The sequence below is a fragment of the Trichoderma asperellum genome, chromosome 5 (assembly GCF_020647865.1).
Source record: "Trichoderma asperellum chromosome 5, complete sequence".
NCBI classification, from domain to species: Eukaryota; Fungi; Ascomycota; class Sordariomycetes; order Hypocreales; family Hypocreaceae; genus Trichoderma; species Trichoderma asperellum.
In genome coordinates, this window is record NC_089419.1 from 1,757,424 (window position 1) to 1,782,063 (window position 24,640).

A 24,640-nucleotide genomic window follows, 5' to 3' on the forward strand; every position below is an offset into this window, starting at 1 on the left:
GACTGCAGTCAATAGGCAGGGCAGGGGTGTCTTGAAGTTTACGAGACTCGACGAAAACGAGACGCACGCCACCTCCGGCAGGACAAGCGGAGAGGTTTTGGGATTTTGGGTTCAACTATGCTGGACCCGGAAGGTCTAGCAAGAGAGAACGTTTGAGTGATTGCGGGTCCTCGTTCGTTCTGATTGAAGAATTGCCGTCCTCCTGGGGCCAAGTCTGGGGCTGCCGGGCAAAGACAGATGCAGGTCAAGCTCCTAGTCTCCGCCAGATAGGTTTTCTGTCAAGAAGCCACGGGTGACGGTCTTCCGGCCAACGAGAAGAGCGAGGAGAGCAAAGTGTCGGATGCAGGTGAAGGAGGAGGAGAGAAAGGTCTATCGACGAAGGAAAAGTATAAGTTTGGGGGCTGGTGGAGAGTCCCGGGCTTGCATAAGTCAACTCCGCCGGCCTCTGTCAAGATAAGAAGAGCTGGTGTCGTCAGTATCTGGTGCGACCTTGGCACAGGGCCCTCGTCTCCTCTTTCTCGTCTCTTGTCCGCCTCACTGCCTCTCTGCCTCTCTGCCGTGTCTACCTGCTGCGCTGCTGCGATCCACGGATACGAGATCCTCTTCCACCCAGCCCCGGCCTGGTCTTGCTGCTGGCCCGGGCTTTCGGCCCAGCCCACCTTGCGCTTCAGCTGCCATGGGAAACGCGGCATCATTGACAGCTCATCGAGCCTGCGACAAGGACCAGGTCAGTCAGGCATGCGGCGAGCAATGGCTTATCCGTGCGTCATTATTAGCGGCTGGAGCAGCGCGCTTGCGGGCCTTGGAGGCTGGCATGGCGGAGACTGACGGGCAGCATCTCGAAGCGCAAGCCGTCTGGCGTCTCTGACTGGCTGGAGCTCGGCCAGCCACTGGCGGCGGCTTGCATCATGGACATCATGGAGCGCTCTAGGGGGCTCCAGCAGGGCACTAGGGCCGCCGCATGGGTTGAGGTTTCAGTTGCGTAGATGCGCCTGTCGAGGCTCTGTGGCAGCTATACCGGAGCTATGGGTTGCTGAATGCCTTAGCGCCAGTGGGAGCTTACAGGGCGCCTGGCAGGGGTTGGGCGTAGCGCTGCGGTACCCAGGTAGCACCTCGGGAGTCGATGCAAGGAGATCAAGGAGAGATGGGTCAAAATAAACATCAATATCAAAGCAATGGAAAAACCAATCCCGATCTGCTGGCAGCCCAGCATGCCAGCACACAAACAGGCGTTACGCCACACCGTGCCCTGGTTCCTTGATTTAGCCTTTTGAAACCTTGGCTTTGGGTATGGAGTTTCGTCTAAGCTTATGAACTTCAATAGTACGTCCAGCTAGCACGACTCAACCTACATATGTATGTAATACCCAACTAAGATCAAGGGAGACATTCGGCGATAGCAGAGGAGAATTGGGCAAGGTGAAAAAAAAAAAAAGCAAAGAGGATTACTGTAGCACACAAGCAGTGCTTGAATCCTTCTTGCGTGCTATTATTAGGCACACCTGGCTACTGTATCTGGATCTGACGTTGCTTCAACACAGGGCTGTTTCACGAACCAAGCCGTTCGCTCTCTTCTTCCCCCGAGACAAAATCAGACTTGTATGGCCCGCAATGCTCCAAAAGCCATGGTAAGACATACTCGGCAGTGTTACCGCCTACAGAATCCACTTCCCGGCAGGAGTCGCCACCCTAATGCTCCGTCGTACAGGTGTTCAGGCGATTGGAGGAAGCGCACGGTCTGCGGCGTACCGCATTGGGTGCTGCCGATTGACTTGCAAGGAATAAACAGGCTGGCTGCTTGACATCTCTGCTCTATCGCGTCGGTGCCGAGCCGGTTGACCGATGATTGCATCGTGACTCTTGCTTTTATGCGCCTCAATTGAACACATCGAGCACCTACGTCTACCTCGGTATTGCTGGTTATGCGAATACTGCACTCGCATCCTCGTGTCGGGTCTTTTTCGTATCCCCATTTAGCAGTGCTCGTAACCGAGTCCCTGCTCCGCGATTGTACGAGAACACCCGCATTTACGAAGTATGAAGTAGCATCATCCTCTCCTTATGACCATCAGTTGGTCATATATCACCCTCCTCGTCCCAGGGTCGGATGCCAAAGAGGTGCGAATACACACCACGATGGTATGTCTGTAAAAGCTCTCTCATCTCATCTGCTAGCTACCTGCATCTTGTATTTGCACAATCACTTCCCGTTACTCGTACTTCGTATAAGCAGCACTAATACCTACTCTCCTTCTACTGTATTATTTTCACCTCGGGAAGCGTGGCGTGATCCCGATCTCCACAGACCGTCTGCTAACAGGTCTCGGTGCCGGCATTCCCGCTGCTTACCCATTCTTCGACTCGACCACATCCCAGCTGGGATCATGACAGGGCCTGTCGTGAAAAATCGGGGCGGTGCAACCCCTTTGTGGGCGCCTAGAAGACGGCGGAACATCATATCGTAACCATGACAGAGTTTCCCTAGCAATATGATGCGCACAAGTTCAAATGTGAGCATGTTTTGCGAAATTTGCTGCCAATGGATGTGTTCTCGCCTTGTGTTGTTCTCCGCGCGTCGCTTCGAGGCGGTATGAAGGGAACAAGAAGAAGAAGACTGCTGCTAGCAAAATCTGCTAAGCAAACACTACGTCGTAGCCGCTCCCCATAACTGACATCATCAGAAAGGCTCAGCGGAGCTTGCGAAGCCGCAGCTTCTACCGCTCGTATTCCAACTGGATGGAGGAATCGGAGACTTGGCTGACCCCAACTGGACAGCGAGACCAGAGTCAGAGCAGACGAGGTCTAGAACTTCACGTCTCTGACCAATACGCAAAGAGCGCAAACGTTTGGATTTCGGCCAAAGCTCATTTAGGCATAAGATCAACGTCTAGATTGGCGAGGCCTCTCAGCCTCATGGAGAATATTTTCAAGCAAGCAAGGGTATCCACGCTTCTGGAAACGCCTCACAGGTAAAAACATATTTTTAGCGTAGAGCTTGCGATGGGGCAAGAGAAAGAAGAGGAGAAAGAGCGGGACAGAAGAAGAAAAGGATAGGCATCAATCCTCAATTGTCGCTGGCTATCTAGATGCGTAGAAGCTGCAGATTGCATGCATGCAGTATCGGATATGTGGTTGCATTGAGCTGTGCTTTTATTGTCGCTGGCCAAATTTGTGGCTGGTGGCATTAGTCGCGCTTCTAAGGATTGCCAAAATACAGCAGAATAGTCGGGCCGCAGTTCTGCTTGCAAGACTTAGTCCCGGCCGCGGCCTGTAGCGCCAACTTTGTTTGACTTCAACTGCTTGCAAGGTTGCGGTTGTAAGAAGGCTAATACGTGCCGCTGGAGCTGAACAGCATCTAGACAGAGGTGATGTGTCTTACTCAACATTAAATGGCCTGCTTTGCTGCTTTGGGTTTCGTTTTTATCGACACATTATCTAGATACCTTGGTAGTACCTGTAGTACCCAAGGTAGTAATTGGATCATCATGTAGGTAGTACATATCTATATGTGTATATGTAGTCTGCTTCAGATCTCTCAGCCAGATAGTAAATTGACAACGCTGAGAAACAGATAGATCGCTGGTACTCCGCAATTTGCCCTTACTATCACATCTCCAAGAAACATACTTCAGCTAGCTTCAAATTCTTGAATATATGTGGCGCCGTAAAGCCTACCTCCAGCTAGATCGACCATGTACTTAACCTCTTGTGGGTATGTGTAGATCTTCTCCCGGCCGCCTATCCATGGCGTTGTCATGCACTAGCCACATGCTGTTTGGATGGCTCAAAAGTGCAGACCAAGCTGAAACTCTGAACAAGAGCGAGTCAGAACTCAAGATCTAGAAGCCAGCCGTTACAGGCACTGCGCAGCCCTAGTGCTTGAAAGCTTCAATCTAGAGGGCAAGATTGGCACCAACCCTCGTACATACGATGGCATGGAGCATTGCGATTGGGATGTTTATAGGTCCATCCTCATTGATTGAAATCACGTGCGTCACCTGGAATCTAACATTATTCCCGCGAACGCATATCTTGTCCAGGAATTCGTGATGTTGCAGTGTTAGGCATATGTGAGAACAGTGTCTATATTATTGAGCGGGATCTTCTAAGAAGTTTAGTACCTGTAGAATTGTTTCGCATATATGTGGCCACGATATTGGAGGACAATACACATATTCGCAGAGACAGCTATAAAAAAGCGACCGGTGCTGCGTACCTGTTTCGTTAAGTAAAAATGAGCGTATATCAGCATCCTTATCAAAGAGCAAACAAGCTTCTCACACGAACGCAAAGCTGGCTGGTCATGCAAAAATGGTAAGACTTTACAGTCAGCAGCTTCTATGATTCGACCGCCTACACACTCTAGTGCATTGGGTAGACTTAAATATCTTACACGAATAGAAGAGGTGACCTCTGTGCAAACATTTAGATATTCCACTTAGCATGCTTTAAAAAATCGAGGCTAGAACCTTTGCCTATGTTCTACCTTTTTTGTCCATTTCGGGAATGTTCAAGCAACTTGATAAGTCACTAGCTGCAAAGTGGCTGTTGCTAAGATGTGGCAGTTGTTGAAACAATAAAACGGGGAGCTCCCAGACAAGGAGAAGTTGTGAAACATGGTCTTCAGATAACAAAGATAAACGAATAATCCATAGCTGTCATGATTTATTAAGACATGGGTCCATTCCAGTTCTTCAACATTCGTCACGGTGGTATTATTACTGCTGTTGAAGGTAGACGTTCAATTCTGGAGCGCTGATCAATGCAAGTACTATGCAGGTATGATTTGCAGCGGGGTGACTTTGGCAATCTCCAGGATTTCACGTGATGGTACCCAGCAAAAAGGACACCAGCAATTCGGCCCATCCCAGCAAACGGGGGTAGCTTTCATGTGAAAGCGCAGGGTCATTCCACAGCATCTTGTTATTTTTCTGCTATCCGCTGTCTAGATTCTTTCCAATGTAAAGTCCTTTTGCTTGCCGAAGTTGCTTGAGTAGCAATCGTTTCTTTTCTCGAGCCTCGACGCTCAGCCACATCAGACGTCATCTAGCCTCGAGATATATCCCACCCCCAACCGTCTTCAATGGTTCCTAGGAAAGGTGGCCTCACACATCATGCCAAGCCACCTCAGCCCAGAGTCACGTTCGACTGAGGAGCAAGATAATCTTCGAGTATTGAACCGGTCTCCTCACCCGTATCATCATCAGAGCTCTGAACTCTCCCATTTTTCCGAGCAGCCAATCTCTCGCGGCCAAACGACAGCATCTTCGAGGTTGGCAAGCGACCCCAACCAGTCATCGCCGTCCGTTCCACCAAACTTTTCCAAGGAGTCGACGCCGGCGAGCGATAGTGGCACCGATGCTGACGACGAACATTTTCTCAAAGGCTTGCCGCCCCCCAAGCTGCGACCTCACAAAGGGCTGAGAGGGAAAAATGAAGTCATATCTGGCACCTCGACGCCGGTGCTATCGCCTGCCGTCTTGCAGGAACCAACGGCTGGTCGCAAGGTATCACTTGGTGGCAAAAAGCCTGAAGATAAAGCTATAGTGCCGGATGCTATTCGACGGAGGAAGATTCTAGTGCAACGAGCCCTCGAAGCTGGCATCATCATCACTTTGGCTAGGATGATCCAAGCGAATAAGCTGCTATCGCCGATATTGGATACTTGGCGCAAAGGTATGTAGCCCCCCTCCCCCTTTTGTCTTTCTGGGATAGTCTCTTACCGGTGGTAGACTTTTATCTATTTAGCGCTCTGTACGGAGGATTGCTATTGCTCTATCCCCTTCGGGTCTTGATATGGAGCTACAAGGTTCAGAAACCGTCTTCAAGGTTGCCATTGAAGATTCCCACAGTTTTCGACCCTGCGCCTCTTCTATATCCTCCTTCGATTACGATATTTGTGTCACTATTAGTTTCCGTTAACTGTCCGGCGGTCATCCTTCCGAACCTCATACTCAGCATAAGTTCGATTCCTCAACAAGTGGTGCCCAAATTCGATCAATATGCGGCATATGATTCTCTTCACTGGGTTCTATCTTGTCTCCCTCTGATTTGGCGATCCTCCTTTTCAAACGAATCTCGGTTTACGCCGACTTATGCTTTTCTCACGCAAGAAGATCTTGTCCTGTTGTATCCTTTGCATAGAACGGCATCTGCTGTATTACATCATCTTACCACGACTAGTCTCCTTACAGCCGAACTTCAGCTTCTTTCGATTGCTTTGATCAACGTCTTGCTTCTAGCGTCTTCACCTCAAATTCAGATACTCAAAGCTTTGTTGTGGGGTGGTGGTTTAAGTCTACTTGTACTATGTGGCGCCGTGATTAGATGGGGAATTGTGTTGGCAAGAGTTCCCAAGTGGCGTTTTCGAAGAGAGCCATATCCGCCAAGGCGTCCGTTCTGGAAGTCTTTGGTCAGGATATTGTCTTGGCAGAAACTCAAGAGCGAGATTCTGGGCTCACCTCTGGATCAACATAGCGACGATGCGCTGTTCTCAACCGATGAGGACGAAGACGACTTGCGATTCAGTGGCCCTAATAGGGTTCAAACTCTTGGTGCAACAGAGAAGCCATCGCTCGATGCATCCGCCGAAAACGGATGGAAAACAGGGGGGGTTTCTCGAAGATATACAGTTCCTCATATGGATAAGGCCTCTCGTAAAGCAGCAACTCACACTCCATCTGGACGGAGAAAACGGACGGCATCCGTTTCTATTCGTGCATATTTCAAGTTTACTCCCGCACAGGCAGCGGTAAGAAAGTGGCTGTATGCAGGCTACGTATACGTGTGTTTGGCAGTCATCATAGTTGCATTTATTCGTCCATATGTGGGAAGATATGCCCTTGGTGGCAATGAACCTATTGGCTGGGCTCTCGGATACTTTTTTGGTGACCTGCCAGAGTTCAGATATCGTGTTGTCAGGGCTAATTTGGAATATTGGATCTGTCTTCCACCAAGGACCGAGGCTTGGGGCGAAAAAGAATGCGGCTTTGGTTGGGTACAACATGTTCGCCACAACGACTTTGGCGAAGCCAACACACGACTCTTCATCAGTGGCTATTGGATTGCGATTCTTATCGTTGGACTCGCAATCGTGTTTCAGCTAACAAACACATACGAGGTCGATACAAGGCGGAAGGTATTCCACTTTATGATGGTCGGCATGCTTCTGCCAGCAACGTTTATAGATCCGACGTTTGTTGCCTTGGCGCTATCAATTGTCTTGGCCATCTTTTTAATCCTAGATTTATTGCGAGCGAGCCAGTTACCCCCTCTCTCTAAGCCGATAGCCTCCTTCTTGGCCCCTTATGTCGACGGCAGAGACTTCCGCGGACCCGTCGTGATATCTCACATCTTTCTTCTGATCGGGTGTGCCATTCCTCTCTGGCTGTCGCTTGGATCCTTGCCACGGACTGGATCAGACTACTTGGCTGGCTGGGAAATATCTACCAGGGAGATTAGTATGATTTCAGGGGTTGTTTGCGTTGGTTTAGGCGATGCGGCAGCCTCACTTATTGGGCGCCGTTATGGTCACCGCAAATGGCTCTGGGGTGGCGGCAAAAGCCTCGAGGGAAGCTTAGCATTCACAGCCGCAGTCTTCCTCGGCCTCACATCTGCGAGCGTTTGGCTTCGTATAGGGAAATGGCCAATTACCGGTGACGATATAAGCATGACGACCAGAGCGGGACATGCCTTGGTGTGCTCCTCCATGGCTAGTTTGACAGAGGCGGTCCTGACGGGAGGCAACGATAACGTCATTGTGCCAGTTATTCTCTGGACATGCGTAAAGGCGCTTGAAGTTTAATATTATAGAAGCATAAATACGGCGTTTTTTTCTTTTCCTTTTCTTGGATTTATTTACGATGGGTATCCGATTTGGCAATAGGTGGCCATACGACGATATGATGCCTTTTTTCAGTCATCGTCTTTGTGTTTTATACATCAACCTCATATGGCTTACATGACTGAACGTGATGGGATAACATTAATATACAGAGAATCAGATGACCCAATAACTAGATTTGAAAAGATAGACAAGCGGGCTATAAAACATGGACACGTATATAAACGGCAATAAACATGCGCTAAGAGCCTAGAGAAGCTGTCACGGTAGTCGTCAGTTGGAGGTGATTTATGAATTAAGAAAATATAATCGCTTTTGGTATATTCATCCTTCTTGTGCTTCAACTTTAGTATATATATATAAATAAATAATTAGCGGAGCAACAGCTCATGATAACTGCTGGGCTTGGAATTAAGAGAAATCAAAGAGTCGTAATCAACATTTATGCAGTCAAATCTTCTAAAATAGCTTCGAGGTCTTCTTTCCTGAAAGGCAGGCTTAATAGCTCCGTTCCAAGATTGTCTTTGCGGCTTGTTAACATTTGATGGTCGTGGAATCTAAATAGCAACATCTGTGGTTAGCATCATCTACTGTAACCTTTTTTTCACGGTGAGCTAGATGCTTACTCTTTGAGCAGTGTCCTGAAAGCCATCTCGGAACTGCAAATGAATTCCTCAACGGCCTTGTTGTATACCATTCTATACTCTAGGCCAACATCCTCGTCGCCTTCGTCTTCCATTGCGATGAGAACCTCGCCAACGAGGAGACGGAATAGGTTCTTTGCGTTTTCTGTAAGACTCTTCAAAACGAATGCGACACCTTCGCGGCCATTGACGCGCTGGGATTGTCGGCCGAGGAGCTCGTGCACGTCATCTACGACGTCGAGCTCGACTTTGAACGGGGAGAAAGTGGTGCAGTCGTGGAAAACAAAGTTGAAGTCTGAGCGGACGCCAATGTCCCATAGTAAGGTGAAGTCGGGCGTGTCGGCGGAGCATATTAGATTGATTTGCGGATGGGCTGCAAGCTGGGCGAGGATGGCTTGAGAACCCGGCTTGCGGAGAGGGGTGGCGTCAATGGAGTTTACAATAATGGTGAGAGTGAGTTTGGAGGCAGATAGGAGAGAGGCGATGCTTTGTATCATGATGGCGGGCTGGGCGGTTGGTACCCTCTGGTTGGGATCGATGGCGGAGGCGACGACGCTGAGGATTTCGCGGAGGTTTGTGGTGTGGGCGTAGCCGTTGACCACGACGATCTTGCCGGCTGTTTTGCTGGTTTTGTTGCTGGAATGGATGTAAGTGGCAAACTTGTGCAGCAGTGGCCTCTTGGATCCCAAGCCAAAGAGACATATGCTGAAGCCTTGCGATAGCTCGAACGCCCATTGTGGAAAAGATTCGGCGTGCAAAGACTCGAGATACTCGATATTCTCGGCATGGCGATCCTGGTGGTCGTGCAAGATGCTGAAGTACTCGTCATGAGAGAGCAAGTTGAGAGACGCCAACGTATTATCCGACGTCTTTGGCCGGCCGGGCTTGTTGTGCAGAAAGTACAGCTCGTGGGGAGGTAAATCTCTCGGCGGCGTTGGAGATCTGGCTCTCTTCGCCCTGCCTTTTCGTCGGGCTGGCGTTTTCGAAGGCGTCGCAGCATCGCCTTCTGCCAATCCGGCTGCCTCGCCGTCCGTTCTCTCCTCGAGCTCGTCCTCGCCGTCATCTTCGTCTTCGGCATCGCTCGACTCGTAAATCTGCCGCGTGATATCGACTCCGATTTGGTCGTCGTCGTCGCTCCCTCCATCGCCAACAACTCGATCTATCAGGGCTCTTGCACTCTTCCTCCGCGCGGATCGATCGGCGGCTCTGCCCGGCGTGAGGGGATTGAAGCCCACTGCTTTGGTAGGAGTCGCAAATACTGGCACAACGTTTAATTTTGCATTTGGAGTGCTGTTATTTGACTTGTTTTTTGGAGGACGGCCACGGCGTCGAGGTGTTGGTGTTGTTGCAGAGGGTTCGGGTTCTGTCGCTGTCTCTTGGATCTCAATATCCATTTTGTCTCCTAACTGCGGGGGGTTTGCGTTGTCTTCTTCGTTTGTATCCATTGTATTTCTATTGGGTCGTTTGGACTGGGTTGAAAGCTTGTGAGATCTCAATGCTGCTTCGTCGCCGTCGAGGTTGGAGGGGTTGTTGGCGAAAGTCTATACAGGGACCGGGAGACTTGAATATCAACACGTCCTAGCAATAGGATGCAGTGGTCAGCTGAGGGAGAATTGGTGCATTGGTACAATTTAGGTGATATGATTCTGTTCAGGACAAGAGCTCAGTGGCCAATGCTTCTGTTGAGCTGTAAATGTAGATGGTGATGAATCGCGAACCGGCTCTGACCTCATCCGAGGATTCTCCCTGGAAAAATGCACCACTCAACGCGCTGGACGCGCTGCGGGAGCTACAGAGCTCAGGGTTCCTGAGGCGCTAATCCAGGGAATCCATGGCGTAGCGCTAATCCGGCCCACTGAAGCTCCAGCGGTGCGGGCTGCCAGAAGAAATTGTCCCAAACGTCCATCAGTTGCTGAGCGTTATTGAGTGCTTTCCGCCTAATTCTTACACCGATTGCGCCTCAAGCTATTGCAAAACAAACACTAGAGAAGAATCTTCAAAATGAACTTTAACCTATACGGGTCGCTCAACTCTGCAAAGCTACTGCTCAAGCCTGGGCTGTGTTTGCCTCACCACATAGCACCGACCTTTAACGATCTTCCCATCCCACTTGATGCAGTGTTGCAAAGGGAGGGCCGAAGAGCAAATATCAAGGCTGTAGTCTTGGATAAGGATGACTGTTTTGCTTATCCTGACGCAAAAGAAGTATATCCTGCGTACAAGGTAAGCCTCTTGCTGCCAATTCTTCTCGGCGGCGCCGCTAACAGAAAGCCTCAGCAACATTTTGAAAAGCTGAAACAGACGTACCCTGGACGAAAGCTTCTGGTGGTGTCCAATACGGCTGGATCAACTAGCTGGGATAAGGACCTAAAGCAGGCGGCTGAAGTAGAAAAGAGCACTGGGGTCTTTGTTCTCCCTCATTCGACTAAGAAGCCTGGCTGTGGTGCTGAGATCATGGCATATTTCAAGAAGTATCCAGAGACTGGAGTGACTGATCCATCGCACATTGCCGTTGTTGGTGATAGGCTCACCACCGATGTCATGCTTGCCAATATGATGGGCGCCTGGGGATTTTGGATAAAAGATGGCGTGGTGCCATTGAGCCAGAAGAGCATCGTGAGTTGATAAAGGCACTAACTGGTAGCTTTGCGTGGAACTGACAATGTGTAGTTCTCAAGGATTGATCACTGCCTGGCGGGATTTCTTCAAGCACGAGGCGTGAGGCCGCCTGAGCCGCAAGTTTCGTCTGAAAAATACTGAGGTTCTTGGCGCCTTGACCAACCCACACGCTCGATATACGTATCTTGCTCTATTTCCCTCACACTGGGACCTGTGATTCACAGTCGAAGCATGAGAGTCAGCTGTTGCAACGCTATCTACCGATCAGCAATAGCATTGAAGTTGATATACTGATGGACTGAATCAGCCCCCGGAAATCATCACCTGTGCTTCGCCGCTATAAATCCTTCTTCTTCACATCCGACTCCGCAATCGCCATTGACTGGGACTGGATGCTTTCTTAACCTCTTACCAAGCTTCCTAAACTGTCAGCTCTCGAGCATATATTATTACTGCGTTACTCAGACTCCCAGATTGCCCATCTCTTCCTCCCGAGTACAACATTTCTTCATCGCCCCCCCTTACACTCTTACTGCATACATAATGGGCGGTAAAACGTGGTCTAGACAAGAGGAGCGCTTCTTCTGGAGAACAATTGTGCCACAGTCACCAAAAGCTGTGAAACCGTCTGATCGAGTTCACGACTGGAAGGTCTGCGCTGAGATCATGCAGCAGGAAATGGGAGTGAATGCTCGCCGCAAGTATTCGAAGCTGATGCTCTGTGCGTAGCGCAACCCGGTGAACCTAGGTGGCGGCATGCTGAGAGTTTGTTGCTAACTGGTTAATCTTTGTACCACCTTCAAGTCGAACACTATTTCCAGAATGTCCAAACAGGACACAAGTCTCCTTGCGCTCGCGAGTTCGTGGTGGAGCATAAGCGCGCTCTTGTTGAGTTCCGCAGAGGAGGAGAGGTCGTCTCTGATGTCGTGACTGGGAAGGACATGTTACAAGCTCAGCAACGAATCCATGCCGTGGTGCGGAGCGAAGAAGCCCAAGATGACATTTGAGTGGCACTATTTAATAGCCTGGCCAAACCTGGACGATGTTTTGAGCATGAAAGAGCGAGGAGAGTAAGAACGAAGGTGGCAATTGTTGTTGCTTCAAGACGTCAGTTATCGGTACTAGACGGTAGTACGATGGAATTTATGAGTAGAAAGGTAGCATACCTATGCTTGATCCTTGATCGTGCCTCGAAGAGAGCTTCTTGCGTTTTCCATTTATGACCATGTTAATAATTACTAAAGAGATGGTAAGCGGCTTTGTTATTTATGCTTGACGTTTCACAAACCAAGCTGAACGGCCCTTGTTGAGATTCTAGCTCAAATTTTTCCTATCGGTATCAACTATTCCAAAATCCAAAGCCCAAAATGCCAACAAAAAAGGGGATATACAAAATTTAATCGCGCCAAATCATCTTTTTAATTTCCTCTCCTCCTACTAACCCAACAGCAGCAGGCCATCCTCCCAATGCGCCAAAGACCCATCCGTACGCTGCTTCGTGGGCATATGAAACACCGCCCAGCAACAAATTGGCAACGTCAAAAGCCAGGCTCTCCTTAGGGGCAACCCTCATAACGAGCTGGGTGCCCGTCTTATCGACGTCCAAAGACCAGTTGAGGTCGAGTGTATGTCCAGAGCGCGAGATATCAACAGTGTGGTTTTTGGTGGCGGAATCCACGAGGTTATACGCCAACTCGATCTTGTCAGGGTTGCTATAAAAGGACCAGAAACCACCCCATGGGGGCGTGGATATGGTGATGGTTCCCTTTTGGCCGACAGGGGTGAGTTTGCCGTTGAGCGTGGTTTCGCCGCATATGATGAAGTCTATACGCGCGCTGGGGCCTTCGCCAGAGTCAAAGTTGCTGAGCGATGTGAGGCCAATTTCGCCTATTCGCCCACCGTTGATTGATGGGCCGGCCTCAAAGGGTAGGCATTTCTTCCTCTCTTCTTCCTGTATACGCCCCAAAAATCAGTATGTCAATTCCTTTTTGGCGTGTGGCCAAACATGGGTGTTAATATCTCACACTTGATCTTTTCGTAATGCCGGCGAAAGTGGGCCACCATTGGTTGTTGCCTTCAGGAACGTCAAAGTGGACGTTTGTGATGTACATTTTGAGCCCCGGTGGGAGCTTATCCACCACGAGAACTTGACTGACGGATCCCCAGACCATGTTGACAAGGTACTTGTTGCTGCGTTTATAAGCTAATTGACAATGAATAGAAAGATGGTGCGTGTGTTGTATCGATTTTGTGAAGGGGAAACTGCTGAATTTATGATAACCATCTTGCACTGAGACGGTTCATGATTCGGCCAAGGCGATAGCATCACATGGACGCATGGCATCGCCCTAGATTGATTGAGGCATTGTGAACACTTTCAGCCGCTGGCGCCAATGCCTCTGATCGACCAATTATCGCATACTGATCGACTTCATTGCTCTCAGCTGAAAGATCGTCGCCGATGCCCTTGCCACCCAGATTGTCCAGATTGCTCAGATTTGTCAGGATCACCACCAGACCCGGCAATCATCTTCCAGCCGTCTCCCAACCTGGCTATCAAAATGACAGTCCAGAACTCTGCGACCCCAGTTCGGCAGATGACTAGATCGCATCTCCAGGCAATATTTTCCAGGGACCGTGGCTTGGCTAGCGGACGGGCCGCGCCTAAGTGGAGAAGCATGGAGGCTTAGGAGAGACAAACCCTCAGCTCAGCTGGGCCGAGAGTCAATAATTCGCCTGTGGCGCCTCTTGAAAACGGGGTGGCCCGTAAACGTTGCTTGTTTGTTTGGTTCAATAGCGCCCATCAGCTGTGATGCCTGCCGAGACGCTCATCTTATGCCCCCATTGATCCAAGTATATACGGACCGTATATAAACGACGCCTATCTCGTGTAGACTTTCATTTTGCGTCTAAATTACAAACCTCTGCATCTATTTAATTATTTCATCAACTTTCTTTTTTTCCTTTTCATTTCTTCTTCTTCTTTTTTTTTTTTTTTTTGCTATCTCGCATCGCATAGCACATCGCAGCATATCCCACCGCCATGGTCTATCTCCCTGCAACACGACACCTCAACGGCGTCCGCCTCCTCGCTCTAGACGGAGGCGGTGTCCGAGGCGTGGCCTCTCTCATCGTCCTAAAGGAAATTATGAAAAGAGTCCAAGCTCGAAAGGGTCTCAAGGAGGAATGCCGCCCAGCAGATTACTTTGAGCTCGGTGCCGGCACGAGCACTGGCGGCATCATCGGCATCATGCTCTTCCGGCTTCGCATGACGGCTTCACAAGCCATTACAGAGTACGACGACATTTCCAAGGAGGTGTTCAGCCCCAAAATCTATGGCTGGAACATCACGCGCGTGATGCCCAACAAGGTCGCTTCCTGGATCAACAACAGCAAAACGCTGGTGCAAAGCAGCCGATTCGACGATACATCGTTGAAAAAGGCCATCAACAAGGTTGTTGCCAAATACGGCTTGGACGAGGAGGACAGGCGATTGGGGGGCGACGCACCATTGCTGCATCCCAAAGCAGGCAGAATGTAAGTCTAACCACGTCTTCTCTTTATCATCATTTGGAAAGTGGGCTAACGATGGAGATGGTAGGATCGTCTGCACAACGGCTCAGAACAGAGCTGAAACAGTGCTGCTCAGATCTTACAAGGACAACACAATCCATGTAAAATCCAAAGTCAACGACACCATGAAAGAGCACTCAGACAAAATCACCATCAGTCTAGCCACGCGGGCCACTTCTGCCGCACCCACTTATTTCCCCGAAGTCAAGTGGCCAGAGAACGACCCCAAGTTGACATTCTGGGATGGCGGCCTACTCAACAACAACCCCATTGACCAGCTGTGGTACTCAAGATATGAGCTCGTCCAGCCAAATGAGCCTGCACCTCCAGTTTCCTGCGTCATCAGCCTGGGCACCGGCTATGTCAAGCCCGACTCGCCATCAGAGTCATGGTTCCAGCTCGCGGGAGTGGCATCTTCCGTCATGGGCTTTGCTACAAACACAAATGCCAAGGGCAAGGATTTTTCACGGCACATGACGACATTGAACAACCGTCCTGAGCATGCAAAGACCAGATATGTCAGATTTAACCCGTCGCTGGGCACCAGTGAGATTGGGCTGGCAGATTACACCAAGATGGACGAACTGAAGACATTGGCGACCAAGTATATCGAGGACAAGGCCAACCAGCTGTGGATTGACAAGGCTGTCCTCGCATTGTGCGATGAGTAAGAATAAAAAAAAAAAATAAAGGTTTTGTTTTTCTGGTTTGGAAAAAGGTCAAGAGCGTTTATGCATATGCCGGCATGCAACATGGATGCTGTTTTAGAAGTTGGAGATGAATGAAACTACACGTATAGAGTACTACACGTATAGAGTATCATTAGTAGTTTCGGTGTAAGATACAACGTAAAAGTCTCGTCTTCTGCATATTGGTCCCCATTCAGTTTTACAGCCTAAAATACCCCAGCTGTTGACCAAGTTTTTCTTCAATGAATTGATATATCATTATATTCATCCAGCCTAAACAACGGTATTTAATGTCTTTTACATCCATCTCACTTGTTATACTCGAGAATCCATTACCAGCAGCGGCCTCTCGCTCCGCCCCGCCCCGGCCGGCGGCACCGAAAAATCCCCGCCGCGGGGACCAGCCCGCCAAGGCGGTCAACCCCGGCAGAAATAATTCCTCTCTGAATCTTGATAGTAGCAGTTTCCAGGTGACGATTTGCTCAACCTCGCATGCAAGACATTCCCATTATCGACAACGCATTCTCGGAGGCATTCGCCAGCACTACCACATAGACGAATTACCCTTTGCCAGGTCACCCACCCATAATGAGCGTCCCTTCACCTTTCGGCGGGAACACTCCCTCCATTCCCCAGCTTGGTGGCCAAGATCCAAACGTCAGAGCTGTAGGTCCCCCCACGCTTCCTTTTCCCTCCTCCTTGTGCCGCGTAGCTCTTGCAGCTTTGCTAACTCTGATTTCATGGGTCTAGATCCAAGGCGCAATGGAATCATGCTATGGCAAGTCCATCATGTCAGGTGTAATGGGTTTCGGCATGGGCGGACTGTTCGGTCTCTTCATGGCCTCTGTACGTTTTACTTTTTCCTTCTCGTCTATAGCTGTCCAGAGCCAGCTCCGTCTCCCCTAGTATTTTCTTTTTTTGTGTGTGTCTCTAGCTAATATGAGCTTGCTTTGATTTATTACAGATGTCCTACGATACTCCCTTCGGCAGTCCCCTCCAAGGCGCCAACGGTCAACCCGCCGTCACCTCACTTCCTCTCCGCCAGCAGCTGAAAATCGGCTTCAAAGACATGGGCACGCGGTCTTGGAGCATGGCAAAGAACTTTGGCAAGGTCGGCGGCCTGTTTTCCGGAATCGAGTGCGGCATCGAAGGCCTGCGGGCGAAGAACGACCTGGTCAACGGCGTGGCGGCGGGATGTCTGACGGGAGGCATTCTGGCTAAGAATGCGGGACCGCAGGCTGTTGCTGGAGGCTGCGTCGCTTTTGCGGCATTTAGCGCGGCGATTGATGCTTATATGAGACAGCCGAGTGATGAGTAAATCGGTGGATGACCGTCTCTGTTTGTTTGGCAAAAGTGAGGGAGATGTTGTACGATGAGACGAGGATTTTTTTTTTTTGAAACACTTTGGGTTTGCTTTGTCCTAATTATGGACTGAGGAGTTACGGTAGAGTGAACACATAGAGCATCTGGGTTGGCGTTGGAGGCATTGACATGGTATATCTCTCCACTATTGGTGTGATCTTTTTCAGACACGAGGAGAAAGAAAAAAGAAGGAGAGAGAGAAGTAACAGCATGCTGTTGTTATTTTTTTATCGAGAGGTCTGGGTGTGTATAATAATACCCAGGCTGCTATAGAAGCAAGTTGATTGCATTATAAGAATCATATTATTTAATTACCAAAATATTAACGGCAGGCCCCTTTCTGTCAAGGGCTATATCTTTCGTTCCTAGTTGCGCCGCTTTCTCTCATTACTACGTGAAATAAATCCGCATTCATCATGTTTGTATAACCATTTACGACGACATCTCGTTTTTGTTTGTGCTTTTGCTTCATAAAACGACTAGCGATTGCGCTCGCTATCACGATGCCTGGTAGACTTGGAATTTGCCAACTTCCCAGTAGGCATCTGTGAAGGACTCGGGGTAGTTGGCAACAATGTCCGTGCAGTTGCTGGAGCCTAAAAGAATCAATAGCGTTAGTAAAATTTCTGCATACGCACCCCCCTCCCATATATATATATATATATATATATATATATATATATATATGATGGGGGATATAAAGTTTAAAGTCGTATTTAGAAGCACTTACAGCCAGAGTTATCCCAAACTCCATACACCAAATCGCCACAGAGGTCGATATTCAAGATGATGGAGTTGTTCCTAAAGTGGTTCCCAACATTGCAGTCCGTGCTCGGGAAATCAGCCGCAGCCTCGCCCCAGGTGCTCGGATCAGGCTTCTGGTTGGTGATGTCTGAGGGAATAGCGCTGCGGGCAAACTGCCACACGCGGATGCCCGCATCACGCCACTCCATGGCCATGATGCCACCCCCGTTCTTGTTGTAGGCTGATCCAAAGGTGTTGGTCGGGCCCTGGACGCCACAGCCGGCGTTGTTGTTCTTGGAAGAATCGCAGTTGTCCTGCAGGGCCTTGTCGGCCTGTTCCCTCTTGACGCCCATGGAGCAGCCGGGGGAGGTGTGGAGCGTCATCTGGTTTCCGTCATCGGCCTTGTTCGTCGCCTCCATGACATCGATCTCGCCGTTCTTGGGCCAGTTTGACGGGTCGGTGAGCCACAGGGCCGGCCAGGAGCCGCAGCCGGTGGGAGTGTGGCGGACGTCAAAGATGAAGAGCCCGTCGTTGTAGGTGTTCTTGGACTCTACTCGGACAGAGAAGCGGCCGGTGGAGGCGTTGGGGACGCTCTTGGGGCCGACAGAGGTATCAACTCTGAGGACCGCGGCATCTTGAGATGCAAAAGTCAGGTTCTATTAATACATGTTAGCGATGCCGGAGAAGGATACAAGAAGATGAGCAAAGACAAGTAGGTGTATGCTTCAGTTTGGTGGTGTAACTCATCGAGACACTTACAAGCCGCTGGGCCTCGACCTCCGGGACATAGTGAACAAAGCCCCGGGCAGGGTCGTAGCCAGTATAGTAGTTGAAATTGTCAAAGAAATTTTCACCTTGGACTAATAGGGTTGGGCGCGAACAGCATTCATTAGCATGGTTCTAATATCCCCAGAGTGCGTTGTAGTCAAGTTGTTGTAGTAGGGTTGACGGCCACTGGGAACAACCAATTTTGACAGCGAGTGTTGAGTTTGTCCAAAAACATTGATTGACCAACCAAATAAGGAGGAGAAGAACGGAAAAGAAACTCACATGTATCTTTTAGAGTGTAATTGAGCTGAGAATAATCGGGATACGAGTCATTCTTCTTTCCCTGCGTGACACCTACTGCCACACCAATGACAATGGCGATGACAACCACAGCCGCAACGCCAATCCATACTTTTTTCGACTTCCACCAGGGAGCGCGATCTCCGGCGCCACCGCTGGATCCAAGATTAACCTCTTCGTATCTTGGAGGGATCTCGCCCGGCTTGACACGGTCCATTTCCGTCTAAAGATGCGAGCGAATGGCTTTTGTTGCACCAAAGAAAAAGAGTGAGTGAGAGTGTGAGAGAGAGCGAGAGCGAGAGACAGAGACAACAAAGTGCCTGTTTCTCCCTTTTTCTTTTTACGAACGTAGTAGGCGAGTGAATGGCCAAGATATCATGTAAACGACCAACCGATTTGGAAGGATTCCGGCAAATGACCGATAACTGGTTAATATAGTCGGCGATAGCCTCTTTGGGAAGAACCAGATCCTCTTCTGCCAGGCACGGCACGGCACGGCCAAATTGACGATAACGAGCGCAGGATAAAATACCCGGAAACCTCAACGCTGCGAAAATTGATGGAATAGAAACAATACAAGAGAGAGAGAGAGAAGAGAGCGAGCGACTGGCTTCTGGGTTGTTTAAGGGATGAATGAAACACAAGAAACGTTGGAAAGCACGGCATTGAATACGAGAGTGAGAAAAAGGTGGATTGGATATCGGGCTCAGACTGGCTGGCCAAGACTGTACATGTACAGTACAGCGGGAGATACGAGTCCGGCCGGCTTTAACACGCATCGTACCAACAAAAAAGGACATGGAGCACTCCATTCTCCATGCTCCATTCAATGCTTGTTGGTACTAGGCGTAATCGGATACAGCGGCACCTTGAATACGCTTCGCCTCAATGTCTACATCCGAGAAATACAGACCTAATACCTACTTGACAATACCTACTAGTAGAGGCAGTAAAAAAAATTAGAATCCTTGTAATTGTACCTGATCCACGACTTTTGGCTACAGCTGGGGTGCGTGCTGGATAACAATCCCCAACTCTTATACTAGATACTAACTAGAGCTTTGATACGTCAGTTCTCGATACAGACTCTTAAACCTTGGATCGACACTCGAGAGTTTCAAATGACGCGCGTCGGCGTAGCAGGGCCATGTTGATCCCAAGCCCAACCTTTAGTTTTTGTCGCCATCTTCCGCTTTCGGCAATTTCCCCTCTCCAATGATCCAACTGTGATTTTTTTTCGACTTGGCCATTTCTTTTTTGAGGCTAGTTCAGGGCCGCAATCCTTCCTTTGGCCTTTGGGTGTATTACATAGTATGTCTTTATTGTATGTGCAGTAGTAGTAGCAGTAGGAATAGATTAAGCAATTAGGTACTAACCTAGGCCAGATACTACTAGGCTAGGTAGACGCTACAATGCTATCAAATATAGGCGCCTTGGACCATCCATGGCACCCCATTGGAGCGGCAGCTACAAGTAGGTACCTTGGTGGCAGTAGTGGAGGTCATATACCTTGCCGTGGCGCAGAGTCGGACAATAGGCTAGTATTCTCCAAGATTCAACATCTACATGCCCCCAAGCCGCCTACTTGTAGCTAAGCCAAACTTCAACTATGCATTTGACACTCGGTCAATAGCCTACATTATATCGGTAGTTTCTCCCGCAGGGTAATCGTTCTATCCTCATCCTACACATCCTGCCAGCCATCTGCCAGGAACAGATCCGACGCTCGAGCAATTTCAACGCAGCCGTCATCAGAATTATTCTCCAAGGCCTCATTAACCCAACCCCCCCCCCCCCTTCTCTCCCAGAATTTCTCACAGAGAGCTTGATGCTTGTCATGATAGCGCCAAGCCCTCGCTATGCTGTTAATTCCAAGCATCGTCTCGAGACCTAGAATAGGTAGTCTCGCAAAATTTGTCGCAAAAAGCTGCAATTATCCTGGTGCAGCCGGCTCCTGCCAAGATACATCGATATTCCCCAAATGCTGTTCATCTTATAGACGTGGAGCCCGCCTAGTTCACCAGCTTTGTCGTGGTTTGGCTTGAAACCCGCGTAGGCTTCTTCGATGCAGCCGAGAAAGCTCCATGTCTAATGCAAAGCTGTCAAGGCCGAACAACCTGGTTGGCGCCAAGGCTGCGTAAGGAGAATGAACTGAGTAAAGGTCTATCATGAGCAATCTTAAATCATTCTTTATGCTGGTCGGATGATGATAAGGCAAGTCACTCACGGAGTGAGCCTTGATAATCCCCAAGGATTCATTCAACGGGACTCGCTTTCCACTGAGCCAGCAGCTTTTCTGCGCTGATTCTCGCCCCAAGTGGTATTATTCAAGGAAAATAAACAAGAGCCTAAATGCTTGGGGCCGAAATCTTGTGAGTAAACGTGATTAATTAATAATATTGAGTGTCGTTAGAGTACAAAGATATGTGAGGCATAAATATTAGCTGGGTTATAAATAGGTAGTCGACATCTCCACGCAACAGTAAAAACTTAGGTCCGCACGTCCTTGCAGCACATGATGCGAAAAAAGAAAAGAAAAATCAGCACCAAAAGAGGGCGCGCAGTCGGGAAAAAACGTGTCAAGGTCATCGCTTTCGCTACCCTCTCAGCCGTGGATAGCGAGTCCTATCAACTAAACTCTCCCATTGCCAAACCCAGCCCCTCTCACCCTGACTCATATCTTTTGCTCTAGCCAAAGCCTATTCTCGAATCACACATATATATAAATATAAAAAGGAGAAGACCAAAAGAAAAATAAGAGATGAGGTTGATAAAATGGGTAACGTGAAGCATCAAGTCATCAACTCCTTGACATTGGAGATTGCATTGCCAGTCCTTATCCCAATATTTTCTAAAGCCTATTGTCGCTGCAGATATTCGTCGAAATGCCCAATGTGTATTTTTCTTTTCATGATGATCGAGTCTTGCGATCTCTGTATTCGGAACTACGTTAGCCGCTAAAGCCATTCAAAAAGAACGAAAAGACATGAGTTAACAACAATAACAAACGAAACAAATCATAAGGCTTGAGAGCGCCAAGGATGGAAGCAAAACGAATTGCGAAGGGATTCCTTTTGGGGAAGGGAAATACTCACGTGCTAAGTCTCCGGGACAGCTGGTGCAGCTTCTTATCATTATCGGCCTCTTCCGCCGCCTTCTGCAAAGCAATCGCTCTCTCCTCTTCCTGATGCTTCACCACCTCCTCATGAGTAGGGGGGAGGTGTTCGTTCTGCAAATCGACCTTTCTAGCGTCCTCAAACGAGCTGATTGCGTTCTTAATACCTTCGGCACCGAGCATCAGGGTGCCGGCAGGCAGCCTTCCGCCAGATACAGTCTTCAGCTCCGTAACGCGCTCAGACTCTTCTCGCAGAACCTGGAAGACGCGAGACATGCGGCCAATGGCCAGGATCTTGTTCTTGATCGCCCTACGCTTGAATTCAATCGAGTTGGGATCCTCCATACCGCTGGTAAGAGCTGGCGAGCTGGGGCCGGGGGAGTGTGAAGAAGGCGTCTCTTCCTTCAGCTCCTCCTCTGAGCACGTGCTCAAAATGGCAATGAGCATGTCGGTAATCTTTTCACCCACAAAAGGAAGCGACCAGGTGAAAACATCCATGAAATTGGGAAGCCAGTATGGGTGTGGCGTGCAGTTGAATTGTCGGATATTCATAACGTTGTTCTCATACTTTAGCACGGCGGCTTTGTTGTTATAAACGTCGAGATAGTTTGGTGCCGAAAAGATGGTCATAACGCTGGGGAAGCCGGTCGTCCGTGTTTTGCGGTACATTCTGTATCCGGCATCCTGAGCTTCGTGGGCACGAATGACAGAGAGCAAGTTGTTCTTCTCCAGGAAAGCACAGGCGGCGTGATATGAGAAGAAATACGAGCATCCTCGCACGTGGTTATGCAAAAAGAAATCGCTAGACTTTTCCTGTCCAAAGTCTTCGAGGGGGTCGGCCCATAGAATGTCGCACATGAGACCCTGGGTGGGTGGCTCTCTGAATCGATCAATCTATGTCGTCATATTAGCTTCGGATCAGATAGTCTTCCATATTGCTGTAACTCATTTCATCATGTTTTTTTTTTTCAAGGTAAACCAAAAGTAGGATGACAACTTACACTTCTCAGGTCGTCGAGGGTATGCAGCTCAGGGCTCAATCCACCGTGGATACACAGGAACTGCTTGTTCATAACGGCAGCCAGGGGAAGGCAGCAGAACGACTCCATACAGGCTTCGTAGACGGCTTCTGAGTACTTGTGCTTACACTCTAACTTAAAGGTGAAGTAGTCGGTCAAATGACGGCACTCGTGATTGCCTCGCAGAAGCCACAATGTGTTGGGGTAGTGAATCTTGAGGGACCAAAGGTAAAGGACACACTCGATGGAGAAATAGCCACGATCGACGTAATCGCCAAGGAAGAGATACCGTGTCTCGGCAGGGTCACCTCCAACCTCGAACAGCTTCATCAGATCGTAGTACTGGCCGTGGACATCACCGCAAACGGTGATGGGCGCATCCATCTCAAGGAGGTTGGGCTCTGCTCGCAGAAGTTCCGTACCCTTCTTGATAATCCATATCGCCTGCTCCTCGGTGAGTCTGCCCTCGCGGTAGAAGTGCTGCTTGAGAAAGTTGATGTCGGGCTTTTCCTTGGTATCATCTTCAAAAAATTGCTCATCGGTAGGCTTGAACATGGCCGGCGCCTGGACATCTGTAAACAGGGCGGTGCCATAAGAGTCAGCGGCGTCGTGGTCGAGGAGTTGTGGGATTTTGATGTCGGAAAACAGCCTCCCCTATCGACAAACAATGGCGGGGTAGTTGAAAGCGCTGAACTCGACAAAGCACGGGGGAGCAACCAGACGTACCTTTGCATACTCGCTCGAGCGTGCTGACCTGAGTGCCGTCCTCCATCATGTGGATGGTGAAGTCGATCTCGGGCAGAGGCTTCTTCTCCTGAATCGCGCGAATGGCATTGTCGACCTGGGCGGTTCGTCGAGGGATCTGCTCAGCAACGTGGGCGTCGCCTTCGGTATCCATGGTGGCGACTGGCGGGTTGGGGTGCTGGATAAAAGACTACAAGCAAAAAAAATATAAAGAAAAGAACAACTCTCTGAATGGCGAGAACTTTTGGGGGAGCGAGTCAGAGGAGCTGCGGCTGGAGGCTCTACTCGGCGCCGAGGGTCCAAGAGTTGGCAGAACGCCAGGAGCCGAACGACGAGGCGGGTAGCGGTGAAGGGGGGGAAGCAGCAGGCCGGCAGCTGCTAGCAGTTCAAGAAAATGCTGTGGGCGAGTCGAATCAGGGTCCGTGGCAGCGACGTTTTGGCGGAAATCCCAAATAAAAATGTGCTGGAGGGCCAAAACCGTGTGTTGGCGAGGCAAAGGCGAGATAGGCCGACAGGAGAGAAGTTGGCGGTGCCCGCGCGGGAGCTGGCCACGGGGGGTTGGACTGGAGCTAGCACGACTACCTATTGCATACCGCTCCAGGACTATCACTTAGGGGACTGCCACAAGGACCTACTAATCTAACTCGAGGCTGGTACCTCATGCCTTAGCAGCGCCTTAGCCTCGCCCGCCGCAAAAATGGCTGCAGCTCGTTGGCTTGAAGCATAGCGGGAGATGTCCCGACGGCCTCCAGGCCCGATCACGGTTTTGGCCCGCACGCACATGCGGCTGACGGAATTCGTTATTTTTGGCATCCATGTATACCTTATAATTTTAATTTCTGGAGTCACTACCCCATCTTAGTTGCGTAATTACACTCTTGAAATGCCTATGCGGCATCTCGACATCTCATATTGACATACCTATTAATAGGTAGACAAGCACTGGAGACTCCAAATCTTCCTTGCACCACAGACTGCCCGAGAAAGGGGCCGGGGATGTGCAACTTCATTGACATCACTTCCATCCCTAATACGAGCGACGGTATTAGCACGCTACAGGAGGCACCCCGTACTAATAGTCCTAGGCCAGTACTAAAGCCCTCCGGTGTGTACCAACACCGATCTGCTTCGCAACTCCATGCTTCGCACCAATCTCTTCCAAGCAGGCTCGGCTGATTTGAAATGTCTTCTGCAGCCCCGTGGTGTAGCACCGAGGCCAC

At 49.6% G+C, this 24,640-nt stretch overlaps 10 protein-coding genes across 11 annotated transcripts; 5 read left to right on the forward strand and 5 right to left on the reverse strand.

Annotated features, from left to right (window-relative positions):
• Window positions 1-278: 278 nt before the first annotated feature.
• Window positions 279-695, reverse strand: TrAFT101_008736 (uncharacterized protein; the record flags this gene model as incomplete). Its single annotated transcript, XM_024905352.2, has 1 exon — window positions 279-695. The coding sequence occupies one exon, from the start codon at window positions 693-695 to the stop codon at window positions 279-281; it is 417 nt and encodes a 138-aa protein (XP_024761840.1).
• A 4,215-nt stretch (window positions 696-4,910) lies between these two features.
• TrAFT101_008737 (uncharacterized protein) lies at window positions 4,911-8,276 on the forward strand. Its single transcript, XM_024905351.2, has 2 exons — window positions 4,911-5,676; window positions 5,733-8,276. The coding sequence occupies exons 1-2, from the start codon at window positions 5,115-5,117 to the stop codon at window positions 7,802-7,804; spliced, it is 2,634 nt and encodes an 877-aa protein (XP_024761839.1). The 5' UTR covers window positions 4,911-5,114; the 3' UTR covers window positions 7,805-8,276.
• Window positions 8,154-10,184, reverse strand: TrAFT101_008738 (uncharacterized protein). Its single transcript, XM_024899882.2, has 2 exons — window positions 8,470-10,184; window positions 8,154-8,400 (listed from the first exon to the last, which is right to left on the reverse strand). Exons 1-2 carry the CDS (start codon window positions 9,930-9,932, stop codon window positions 8,286-8,288), a joined length of 1,578 nt encoding a protein of 525 aa, XP_024761838.2. The 5' UTR covers window positions 9,933-10,184; the 3' UTR covers window positions 8,154-8,285.
• A 304-nt stretch (window positions 10,185-10,488) lies between these two features.
• TrAFT101_008739 (uncharacterized protein) lies at window positions 10,489-11,247 on the forward strand (the record flags this gene model as incomplete). The annotated part of the gene is made up of 3 exons (XM_024899754.1): window positions 10,489-10,710; window positions 10,765-11,103; window positions 11,158-11,247. 3 exons carry the CDS (start codon window positions 10,489-10,491, stop codon window positions 11,245-11,247), a joined length of 651 nt encoding a protein of 216 aa, XP_024761837.1.
• A 402-nt stretch (window positions 11,248-11,649) lies between these two features.
• On the forward strand, window positions 11,650-12,113 carry TrAFT101_008740 (uncharacterized protein; the record flags this gene model as incomplete). The annotated part of the gene is made up of 2 exons (XM_024899899.2): window positions 11,650-11,827; window positions 11,911-12,113. 2 exons carry the CDS (start codon window positions 11,650-11,652, stop codon window positions 12,111-12,113), a joined length of 381 nt encoding a protein of 126 aa, XP_024761836.1.
• A 220-nt stretch (window positions 12,114-12,333) lies between these two features.
• On the reverse strand, window positions 12,334-13,709 carry TrAFT101_008741 (uncharacterized protein). Its single transcript, XM_024910564.2, has 2 exons — window positions 13,131-13,709; window positions 12,334-13,057 (listed from the first exon to the last, which is right to left on the reverse strand). The coding sequence occupies exons 1-2, from the start codon at window positions 13,275-13,277 to the stop codon at window positions 12,503-12,505; spliced, it is 702 nt and encodes a 233-aa protein (XP_024761835.1). The 5' UTR covers window positions 13,278-13,709; the 3' UTR covers window positions 12,334-12,502.
• Window positions 13,710-14,077: 368 nt separating this feature from the next.
• Window positions 14,078-15,557, forward strand: TrAFT101_008742 (uncharacterized protein). Its single transcript, XM_024903717.2, has 2 exons — window positions 14,078-14,643; window positions 14,708-15,557. Exons 1-2 carry the CDS (start codon window positions 14,150-14,152, stop codon window positions 15,348-15,350), a joined length of 1,137 nt encoding a protein of 378 aa, XP_024761834.1. The 5' UTR covers window positions 14,078-14,149; the 3' UTR covers window positions 15,351-15,557.
• Window positions 15,558-15,868: 311 nt separating this feature from the next.
• Window positions 15,869-17,073, forward strand: TIM22 (Mitochondrial import inner membrane translocase subunit tim22). The gene is made up of 3 exons (XM_024906556.2): window positions 15,869-16,034; window positions 16,119-16,214; window positions 16,333-17,073. The coding sequence occupies exons 1-3, from the start codon at window positions 15,957-15,959 to the stop codon at window positions 16,684-16,686; spliced, it is 528 nt and encodes a 175-aa protein (XP_024761833.1). The 5' UTR covers window positions 15,869-15,956; the 3' UTR covers window positions 16,687-17,073.
• Window positions 16,939-19,203, reverse strand: TrAFT101_008744 (uncharacterized protein). Its single transcript, XM_024899808.2, has 4 exons — window positions 18,525-19,203; window positions 18,234-18,334; window positions 17,461-18,130; window positions 16,939-17,326 (listed from the first exon to the last, which is right to left on the reverse strand). The coding sequence occupies exons 1-4, from the start codon at window positions 18,757-18,759 to the stop codon at window positions 17,229-17,231; spliced, it is 1,104 nt and encodes a 367-aa protein (XP_024761832.1). The 5' UTR covers window positions 18,760-19,203; the 3' UTR covers window positions 16,939-17,228.
• A 1,686-nt stretch (window positions 19,204-20,889) lies between these two features.
• On the reverse strand, window positions 20,890-24,140 carry CNA1 (3',5'-cyclic-nucleotide phosphodiesterase (PDEase) (3':5'-CNP)). Of its 2 annotated transcripts, none has more exons than XM_024899928.2 (4): window positions 23,403-24,140; window positions 22,659-23,248; window positions 21,638-22,551; window positions 20,890-21,475 (listed from the first exon to the last, which is right to left on the reverse strand). In XM_024899928.2, the coding sequence occupies exons 1-4, from the start codon at window positions 23,572-23,574 to the stop codon at window positions 21,451-21,453; spliced, it is 1,701 nt and encodes a 566-aa protein (XP_024761831.2). In that variant the 5' UTR covers window positions 23,575-24,140; the 3' UTR covers window positions 20,890-21,450. The 2 variants fall into 2 exon arrangements, with proteins under 2 accessions (XP_024761831.2, XP_065984535.1); XM_066128417.1 differs by having other exon boundaries at window positions 20,890-21,499.
• Between the last annotated feature and the right edge of the window lie 500 nt (window positions 24,141-24,640).

Excerpts from the sequence above, each read along its gene's own strand:
- TrAFT101_008744 (XM_024899808.2), bottom strand. The coding sequence starts at position 18,759 with ATGGACCGTGTCAAGCCGGGCGAGATCCCTCCAAGATACGAAGAGGTT. Across the intron at positions 18,131-18,233 it reads AGGTCGAGGCCCAGCGGCTT|AACCTGACTTTTGCATCTCA; the intron begins GTAAGTGTCTCG and ends ATGTATTAATAG. Across the intron at positions 17,327-17,460 it reads AGTTTGGGATAACTCTGGCT|GCTCCAGCAACTGCACGGAC; the intron begins GTAAGTGCTTCT and ends TGATTCTTTTAG.
- TrAFT101_008741 (XM_024910564.2), bottom strand. The coding sequence starts at position 13,277 with ATGGTCTGGGGATCCGTCAGTCAAGTTCTCGTGGTGGATAAGCTCCCA. Across the intron at positions 13,058-13,130 it reads GCATTACGAAAAGATCAAGT|GAAGAAGAGAGGAAGAAATG; the intron begins GTGAGATATTAA and ends GGGCGTATACAG.
- TIM22 (XM_024906556.2), top strand. The coding sequence starts at position 15,957 with ATGAGCGTCCCTTCACCTTTCGGCGGGAACACTCCCTCCATTCCCCAG. Across the intron at positions 16,035-16,118 it reads AAGATCCAAACGTCAGAGCT|ATCCAAGGCGCAATGGAATC; the intron begins GTAGGTCCCCCC and ends TCATGGGTCTAG. Across the intron at positions 16,215-16,332 it reads TCGGTCTCTTCATGGCCTCT|ATGTCCTACGATACTCCCTT; the intron begins GTACGTTTTACT and ends GATTTATTACAG.
- TrAFT101_008742 (XM_024903717.2), top strand. The coding sequence starts at position 14,150 with ATGGTCTATCTCCCTGCAACACGACACCTCAACGGCGTCCGCCTCCTC. Across the intron at positions 14,644-14,707 it reads CATCCCAAAGCAGGCAGAAT|GATCGTCTGCACAACGGCTC; the intron begins GTAAGTCTAACC and ends TGGAGATGGTAG.
- TrAFT101_008737 (XM_024905351.2), top strand. The coding sequence starts at position 5,115 with ATGCCAAGCCACCTCAGCCCAGAGTCACGTTCGACTGAGGAGCAAGAT. Across the intron at positions 5,677-5,732 it reads ATTGGATACTTGGCGCAAAG|ACTTTTATCTATTTAGCGCT; the intron begins GTATGTAGCCCC and ends TACCGGTGGTAG.
- CNA1 (XM_024899928.2), bottom strand. The coding sequence starts at position 23,574 with ATGGATACCGAAGGCGACGCCCACGTTGCTGAGCAGATCCCTCGACGA. Across the intron at positions 23,249-23,402 it reads GCTCGAGCGAGTATGCAAAG|ATGTCCAGGCGCCGGCCATG; the intron begins GTACGTCTGGTT and ends CCCTGTTTACAG. Across the intron at positions 21,476-21,637 it reads CTGTCCCGGAGACTTAGCAC|AGATCGCAAGACTCGATCAT; the intron begins GTGAGTATTTCC and ends TTCCGAATACAG.
- TrAFT101_008738 (XM_024899882.2), bottom strand. The coding sequence starts at position 9,932 with ATGGATACAAACGAAGAAGACAACGCAAACCCCCCGCAGTTAGGAGAC. Across the intron at positions 8,401-8,469 it reads TTCAGGACACTGCTCAAAGA|ATTCCACGACCATCAAATGT; the intron begins GTAAGCATCTAG and ends GTTGCTATTTAG.